General features: G+C 34.4%; 1 protein-coding gene across 1 annotated transcript in view; it reads right to left on the reverse strand.

Moving 5' to 3' along the window:
- The window catches only part of LOC136065362 (L-lactate dehydrogenase B-like), a 17,238-nt gene extending 10,551 nt beyond the window's left edge, over positions 1 to 6,687 (reverse strand). The window contains exon 1 of the mRNA XM_065768463.1: positions 6,646 to 6,687. Coding sequence (XP_065624535.1) covers positions 6,646 to 6,687 — 42 coding nt within the window. The remainder of the gene's footprint in view (positions 1 to 6,645) is intronic.
- Between the last annotated feature and the right edge of the window lie 3,001 nt (positions 6,688 to 9,688).

The following is a 9,688-nucleotide window of genomic DNA, read 5'->3' on the forward strand; positions in this document are numbered from 1 at the left end:
GAATTGCACTTGCACCATGTCAAATTTGCCATTGATTGATTGAGAAGCAGTCAAGTCCACATGAGACTCGATGTCGTAGCATTGTGTAATGGGAAGAATATTACCACGTCACCTATCACCAACTCTATTCGGACTAGGCTACATGTCTTTCTTTTCATCATTTTTACTCGAGTAATAGTAGAACTCTAAATAAATAAATAAATAACAAAAAAACAAAAAAACAAAACAAAACAAAAATAAACTGCAACATTTTTAAATGGTCAAAGTTTGCCTATAAATTTGTAGTTAATAGTTACAATTTTTACTAGAAAAATATGTTTATATGTGATTGAATTATATATTTTTTACATTTTTAATATGTAAGTCAAATTTTATACCAATCAGATGTTATTTACTATTTGATCTATAATTTTTTTAATATATAATTTGATTGATAATAAAGTTATTAATTTGATATTCTAACAAATTTACAAATATGAAAGATATAAAAAAAAAAAAAAAAAAAGTAGTCAAGTACAACCAAATTTGTGATTGCCTTTTTTCTTCTCAAATTAGCACAAGTTATGTCATTTAAATTAGAGATTGTGATAGGTTTCTAGTCTTTTGAGGTTTTGTAGGTTGGATAATTTTATTTCATAGCTTATAGTATATTTTTTAAATTCAACATTAACCTATTATTCAATTATCAGAGACTTTACCAATTGAATAGAAATATAATTGATTACTGTATTTTTTTTTTTAAATTGAACATTTGTAAATTAACTAAATAAATTGAATAAGTCAAACAAATAATAATACCAAACCGGGCCACTTAACTGCCTAAGTTCGACTCTATTCTTATTTTAAAAGCTTGTATCCCATGCATTGGATAAATTTAAAAATAAACACATTAATTAATCAAATTATTAGAAAAATATATGTAATTAGGTGCATGTTAAAATTCTGCTTAAGTTTAACACTACCACTTATGAGCTATGATAATTTTTATCCTAACTTTTAAAAGATAGAACATGTGATGTTTTTGTTAAGTAGATATATGATTGGTTTTTTATTTATTTATTTTTATAATTCATTAATATTGAACTCTTATTATTTTATACTAATTAACTTACTTGACACAAAGATTAAAAAATGTAAGCGTACACATGGCACAAAATTAACCTATAATTGAAATATAATTTGAAATCTAATTATATTTTCTCTTAGTTTTGAGTATATATATGTTGGAGCATTTTAATATTAAATAATTAAAATGAATAAATGTTATAACATAAACGTAAAGATGTGGGAGTGAATATGGAAGATGAGGAGTTAGCGAAAATGTTTAATCCCACATTGAAAAGGAGAGATGCTATTTTATTCTTTTAATTGTGGTGATTAATGGGCTAAAATGTATTGTCTCAAATACTGGGCTAGATATGTGCGCAAGAGGGAGGTGAAGAGTGGAGGTTAATCCAACAATTAATCTTGTAACACCCACTTAATCAGAATAATGGACCTAATTAATCAGAATAAATTAGGTAGTAATTTCGTGAGGCCCATTGAGCCTATAAATAGACTCATTCAGACCCAATCCATGTTATTACAATACACACAAAGAAAAAATAAGAGATTCTTGGCAAAAATGGTGTTCTTTCTGGTGGAGTTTTGGACTTGAATACTTTGTGCAGAGATTGTTCTAGCCATACAGCACTTGTTGGGCTGTTATATCCTGAGGGAGACAAGTCAAAGAAGGTCTGCACTGGTTACGAAGTTTAGCCAACCAAGGGCTTGAATCTCCTTAAAGAGAGCGAGTGTCGTGCCTCAGTCCAAATTGTGTTGTGTAATTCCTTTCTTTATACTAATAATATTCAAAAGTATCATTCAGTTTCTCGTTATGTTATTTCCATTATTATTGTGATTGCACCAACGAATATATTTATATATATATATATAAAGAGATTTTAAATGTTTATGACTGAAAACCAAAGTGTTTTTCCCCTTTTTGTAGGAAACAAGAGACAAGAGTTTAAAGGAATACCAATCTTTTTCTCTAATTATGTGTAAGATCTTAAGAAGGAAAAGGTAGATGAGATTGGAAAGAGACTTCAGTTTACATGGCATTCTTTAATTCCTTGTAATACTTTTAAATATAAAAATTTTGAAGTAATGCTACATTATCATTTTGATTAAAACTAAATATTTTTTCCTATCAAAATAAATAATACCTCTAGACAATGTATCCATCAAAAAATAAAAAAGGAGAAAAATCACTTTACAATTCCTCCCTTATCTTAGAAACTAACCAATTTTTCCTTCTATATTTGGAAAATGAACAAATATCCTTAATCCATTGCTTTTTCATTTAAATCTAGTGTAATTTTTTATATCATAACAATATATTCACTATTCTTCAACTTTTCCATCCTTCATACCAAGCAAATATAGTGAAAAATGCAAATATCATTTATCCTCCCATTTTTCTAAGGATAGAAGGTTTGAAAATTCTTGAGATTCTTCAAGCAAGCACCCTAGATGTCCAATTTTTCTATTGATCTAGTGATTAAAGAAACTAGTGAAACCCTAGAATAATTGTTTTTAGTTTTAGTTTTTTCTTTTCTTTTTGACACTTTCTTAGTCATTGAATTAATTACGAGAGATTTTAGGTTATGTTGGAGCTTTCTTGGAGAGTTGCAAGAGTATTTTGGTAGGCATTTTTTTAAAGGTAAGTAACATTTTTATTGACTAGTTATATTTTTCTTTTTATATATATATATGTATGTATGTATGTATGCATGTATATTTGTTGAATATTCTTTTGTCTTTCTCTACAACTTAAAAAAAAAAAAATTATTTTACCTACACGAACTTGAAGAACAGAATTATAATATTTTCTTATTGAAATATTATAAATGAATTTTATTCAGTTGGTTATTTAGAAAGTTTTATTTCCTTTAAACTCAAATAGAACGTGTGCAGATTTTGAGAATGGAACCTAAGATTTAATTGAATTATTTGTTTGAACTGTAATTTTATGATTTATGATTTTTGGATGTGGACTTAAATGAATTGGATAAATTCTAGAAATTTATTTGTACAACTTGAGAAGGAGTGTTGTAGAAAATATTTTACTTTTTTTTTTTTTTGAAAGGAGAAAATATTTTACTTTCAACACTCGGTAGTAGAGTGAATAATTAATATGTATGGAGACCAACCTTGCTCGGCCAGGAGACCCATATCTCCTTCCAACTTTTGGCCTGCACAGCTTAGAGTCTTAGACCACTTGGTCCAATGGATTTTATGGTTGGACCCCTTGTTCCCCCACCGAAACGTAGTAATCATTAATTGCAGATCCGCACACCATTCTTTGGCAACTTATTAAAGCAAGTCTTTGTATAAGCGAGAACTGCTTGTAATACTCCGTTTGTTTTTATTGCAATCCTTGTGTGAAAATAATTTTTATGTTTTTGGATGTTTGTTAATATTAGAAAAATAAGTCAAAAGAAAATTATCATCTTTAGTCAACATAAAAATACAATTTAGTTTTTAGAGATTGTTTTTTACTAATTTTTTTTGAAAAACGACTCTATCTTATAAGAAGCTAAATAATGAAATTTAGGATATCTTTTCCAACATGTTTAAGGTAGTTCCCAAATATAAAAAATTAAGATAGTTTTATAAAAAAAAATATTTTTAAAATAACTCATTATTTAGAAAATTTTTTCTTCAAAACAGACATAGCATTAATTGGGACCTCCCTTCCTGCCCTATATAGTTATATTCTTTTCACCCCTAAAGCATTTTTGATAACCCACTCCTTGATGTCGTTGAAAGTTCTTGATTTGGATATATACCAAAGGCAATTATGTGGCGCATGCACACTAATAAGAATGGCAAAAGACAAGGAGGAGAATTTGTTTGATCTAATAAGAATGGAAAAAGACAAGGAAGGATAATTTGTTTGGTTTAATTTATGTTCCAGTTGAATTAGCCTTTCTACCTCATATTGATCATCATTAAAATTACTATATTGATTCTTTAAGAAAAAAAAAAGGTTAAAAAAATGGACAAAATTTATACAAACTTGATTGTAGCATTTGGCTACAACTTTTACTTAAAAAAATTAACATGGCTATATATTTTGAAAATCTAATTGTTGGATTACATTTTAAAAATCTACCACTTTATTTACTATTCCATCTATAAATTTATTTTTTATGCATAATTTTAGACTAAAAAACTTGAAATTTAAACATTTGATTGATGGCATAGCAATAGCTATTGATTTTTTATCTTCTATAAATTTTGCAAACATGAATGATATAAAAAAAAAAATGTAATCTAACAGCACATTTGTCAAAATTCTTATCCAATTAAAATATATTGAGTGGAGTTGTATCCTTAGACTACAACTAAGTTTTTTTGCCAAACTTTCTCCAAAAAAGAAAAGAAAAAAAGAAAAAAAAGAAGAAGGGTTGACAATAGATATTTATGGATAAATTGTATCAGGTACAATATCTACCAAGAGCTGAGATTGAGAGTTACATTATTGGATATGATCATTTTAATTCACCTTTTACTTTTTAACTTGAGTAATGGAATATACCCAAAAAAAAAAATTACAAATTTTTTCACATCTGTTGAGCTGACAAGTTTTCATCGGTTCTCATTTGAGCCAATCACTAACATCAATTTTTTACATACTATTAACAATCTGTCATATCAACAAATGTCAAATTTTTTGTGTCTAGACTTTCTCTTTAAGTCATTAGATTAAACGATTTAGATTGAAAATGTAGCAAAAAAGAAAAAAGAAAAAAAAGATTTAGATTGAAAATGACAAAATTTGGCAACACACTTGGGGCTACAACCCCACTTAATATCTTTTTATTGAATGTAAATTTTGACAAATCCACAATTGGATTACATTGTAAGGACAATTTGATTCTTAAGCTCAAAAGGTAAAAGGATCTAGGCCCAAAGAGCCCAATACAATGAATTTGTAGAGAATATATTAGAAAACTATACTTTAATGAGTTGGGTCACAACTATAATGGATCTAGATCACAATAAAGCAAAGATAGACTGGTTTTATCTAAAGAAAATCATCCTCAGCACAATCTGAGGAGATCAATTCTTGTATATATTTCTTGAATTTGGTTACAAGCACAGTTCTTGATGCTACAGTGTTTTACTTTTAATTTCCCGATCCCTTTCTCTCAGGGTCTTCTTTTTATTTTATACTATCTTCCTTCTTTTATATCTACCCTCCACGTGTAGATTGGATTGCTTGTGTTGATCCTTGTCCCATCAACACCTTCTTGAAGTCTCTGGGAGTAACTGTAAGGCTGAAAATTACTGCTCAGGTATCACTTCTTCATTAATGCGGCCAGAGAGTTACCTACAGAGCATTGAATGTGGTGGTAGCAGCTTTCTCAACCAAGGTAGTATCTCTCCTCGGACCACCTTCTTGGGCCATTATGACTAGACCCCTTTCTTTATTCAATAATGTCGACCTCCATAACAACGTTTATTCGTCCTCGAACTATTAAGCATCCTCAGACTAGGCCCCCAGCCTAAATACATATTACTGGGCCTATCATCATTACAATAGCCCCTCGAAATTCTCCTCTTTTGCTCCTCGGAAAAAATGGGGATTTCGATATTACCACAAGTACCCTTCTCTTATCATACATCATCTCTTTCTGCGTAGGTTCCTTTTTAACTACCTAATGCATGCTCCTGACACTTTGGCATCCGAGACGCGCCTTTCATTAAATTTCTGCGGCTTCATGCTCCCCACATTCTACAATGCGATGCAGATCCAACGGCTGGGGATTTATTGGAACTCGAGCGGGAATTTTCCCGCTTATCCTTTTCCCTGATACAAATATTGTTCGAACACTTCATTCACTCCACTTTTGCACTTATTCACTTCACTTTCACACTTACTCACTTCACTTGTGCCCTTACAAATATCAAGAGCCAGTCTGAGGAGAGTTCCTATCTTCACGTAAGTCTTTTTAAACCTTTTCGTATATTTCTCCTTCTACTTTTCTTTACATAAAGCCCATTTTCTCTTCGGCCCTTTTAGTTTTCCCTTACCATCTTAAGACCTTAACCCCCCTTTCGAATATGGGTAGATTGCTTATTTGGTAGACTCAGCGGAGAGTATAGAGAGCCCTAAAGCTCAATATAGAATCTTGCCAAGAGTCTCCATTAGGTACTATAATGAAGGGGACTGGCATACTGATATGCAGAAGGGAGGGAGAAGTAATAATCCCGATGATTGCCCTTATAGAGGGAGGGATGAGAATCTGCATGGGGATAGTCACTAGGGATTACCTTAGGGTTCACAAATTAGCCTCTATCTAATGTGCCCAAACATGTTTAGAATTTTAGGTAGCGTAGACACCCTAAATGAGAAAATGAGCCTAAACCTTACCCACCACGATGTCAATTGAGTCTATAACCTTCACCACCTAAAAGGGCAGGGATACTACCTAAAAACTAGGTACCCTGAGGTTAGGCTCATTTCATGCCTCACTAATTCTAACAAAAGCATGACTAAAGATTTCCTGATTGTTTCAGGGAAGTGGCATTGTGGCCTCCCCTGCCTGACGAGAGAGGGGAAACTAGGTGGGGCTTTAGGTCTAAGTTTATTACTTGAAAGTCGCATCTTTTTCCTTTGACATGTTTCGTACCCATTTTTTCATGTTGATGCTTGCAATTAAATTTTTTTCCTTTGATTTATGCCATTTTTTATTGATGATATTTTCCGTTTTCCAAATGGTCCTGTAGATAAGAATGCGGTTGTTCCAAATTTCAATCTTGTCAACCAGCCGAGCTCAGACAAGATACTGAAGGCCGAGGTGTTCGTCCACAGTTATGGTCAGTTAAGAGTAGCACACCTGATCCTAGGTTACACTTCGCTCTCATCCAGCTTTCAAGCACTGAAGTGCGTGATAAAGGTGAAGGACCCACACCTGCAACTGATTAATATCGCCGTGCCGGGCTTTCTCAACCCGGGTCTGGGACCACAAGGTGTGTTGAAAGTAGAACCAATCCTCTAATGCAAGGCCGATGACAAAGCAACCCCTTCTTAGCCAGCTATTAGAGAGGAAGAAGAAAAAGAAAAAGAAGAAGAGAAAGGAAAAGTAGTTGAAGTGCTTGACTCCGAGGACGAATCCAAGGACGATTTTGAGGTCTTTAACCGACCTGATTCAGCCCAAGTAAGCCTAACGTAAGGAGATCCCTCAATTCCAAAAGCCATGGGGATAGAACGCAAGCCCAGGACTAGTCTTTTGAAGGTTATAAAGTCCTAAGTTGGGGGCAAGGCGCAAGAGAAAACCACTCAAGCCAAGCTTCCTCCCCCTCTACCCACTTAACCATTTCGACCTAACCCTGCTGACCATAAAAGAAATAGGGATCAGAAAAGCCACGATGTGGTGGAAAGAGGGAAAGGCCCCTTATCCAATGAGGCCGAGCCCTAGAAGGGAGCTAAGCAGGCCAAGGTAACACATACCTTGGTGGACAGGAGGGGTGATTCCCAAGTTAGGACCCTTGCCTGGACTCCTACCTTAATACTAGATAGAGCGCACTTGCCTACTGATGCCTTAATCAAAAACTTTTAGCAAGGGAAGGCAGGATACGTAGCCGATGATGTGGAGCAAGCTCTGTTACTTCCAAAAGACATGGCCGACCTAAGGTCGATGAGAAAGCATGATGTGTTCCTCAGCTTGAAAAAGGACCTCGCTCTGGTTAGTTCCCTAATTGCTCTCTCTCCTTTTCTTTTTTTATATTCATACTTGTCCTTGTTTTCTCTAACCTTTATATTTCTTTTTTTCTTTGAAAGGTTGTCCAATCTGCGCACAAGGCCGAGGAAATAGTACACACCTCTCACAGGATGGTGAAGGATGAAGAGGCTAGGCGCATAGCTACCGTGGAGTCCTTTAAGGTGGCAGATAAAAAGTCCCAAGAGCTAACCACCAAGCTGATCGAGGATAAAAGGGACAGGAAAAGTGTCGAGGCAACCTTGGATGGGGCAGAAAAGTAGGCTGAAGCCCAGCGCAAGCAACTCCGCCAAGTCGAGGCCGATCTCATCGCCGCTAGAGATCAAATAAAAGCTCTGTCAAAGAAACTGGAGGAGGGCGAGAAGACCAAGGATCAAGCGGAGCAAGATGGGTATGAGATGGGAGTGGCAGAGACTGAAGAAGCCCTTAGGGGCTGAGGTCTCGAAGGTGTGTATATATTACTACCTCCAAGTGTGGAATGAGGCCCTCAACCAAGCTGGGGTTGAGGCCTCTTTTGCCCTTAGAAGAGTAGAAAATGTGTACTATCCTCTAGCCATTCGCGTTTCAGGCTCCTCAGGCTCCAAGGCTGACACTGCCTCTAAGGAGGCAGATGCTGGCAAGGAGAGCCCAGCCAAAGCTCTTCCTTCAGTCCAAAGCCCATCCAAGGAGTCAAAGCTGCCTGAGGTTGTTGAGAAACCAGTCAAGGTGGCCGAGGAAGTGGCCCATGATGCCATCCAGCCCCCAGCTGCCCCTCAGGACCCATCCAAGGAAAAAGAGGCCTCCCATAACATGGAGATTGTTCTGGCAACTCTCCCTATACCTACCAAGGAGGACTTCAAGGGTAAGGGTCTAGCATCCTCCACGTCAGCCTCTACCCAGCGTGGTAAGATTCTGAAAGACAAGCTTGTAATAAAAATGAAGCCCTGAGTTGTCTTGTCTTTTCTTTCCCTTTTTTTTTTTAAATATTGTTTCTGTTTCCAAGGTTTGTAATCAGTCTAATCTTTTGTAACCAATCTGCCTTTTTTCTAAGGCTTATATTAATGAAAGTTATGAACATTTCCTTTACTCTTGTGATACTCATACAAGTCTTGATATAGTTTCTATTTTATTTAACACTTAACCAATATGAAAATGAGACACAATTCACTTAGCTATCTATGTAAATGATAATGTGTTTGAAATCTCAACAAAGTATATCTTTTACTCCAAAAATATACACAGTGGTAGAGTATCCATACATGTCTGACTCCACTTAATCCCCCACTTATTAGTAAGTCTAAAGGACTGGAGGGACAATCAATTCTCAAACAGATAATAGATATACTTGATATACTTACAAATGCTTTAAGTGATGCCCATAAATGTCCATCTGCTCAAGTTACTACCATGAAGGTTTTTGCCATTCAGCACGAATAGTTCTATTTGATATTTAAACGAATAATAAGAAGTATCAATTTACCTAGAGTATGTGGTCCAAGGAGTCGGGCATGACTAAGGTTCTGTTTAACACTTAGAAAAATAATATGAAGTATTAATTTACCCAAAGCATATGATCCGAGGAGTCAAGCATGACTATGGTTATGTTTAACCCTTAGAAAAATGATATGAAGTATTAATTTACCCAAAGCATGTGGTCTGAGGAGCCAAACATGATTAAAGTTCTGTTTAACACTTAGCAAAATGAAATGAAGTATTAATTTACCCAAAACATGTGGTCCAAGGAGCCAGGCATGACTAAGGTTCTGTTTAACACTTAAAAAAATTATATAAAGTATTAATTTACCCAAAACATATGGTCCGAGAAGTCAAGCATGACTAAGATTTTGTTTAACACTTAAAAAAAGATACGAAGTATTAATTTACTCAAAGAATGTGGTCTGAGGAGCCAAGTATAACTAATGTTTTGTTTAACACTT

Source organism: Quercus suber, unplaced genomic scaffold (genome assembly GCF_002906115.3).
Source record: "Quercus suber isolate HL8 unplaced genomic scaffold, Cork oak 2.0 scaffold_943, whole genome shotgun sequence".
Lineage (NCBI taxonomy): Eukaryota > Viridiplantae > Streptophyta > Magnoliopsida > Fagales > Fagaceae > Quercus > Quercus suber.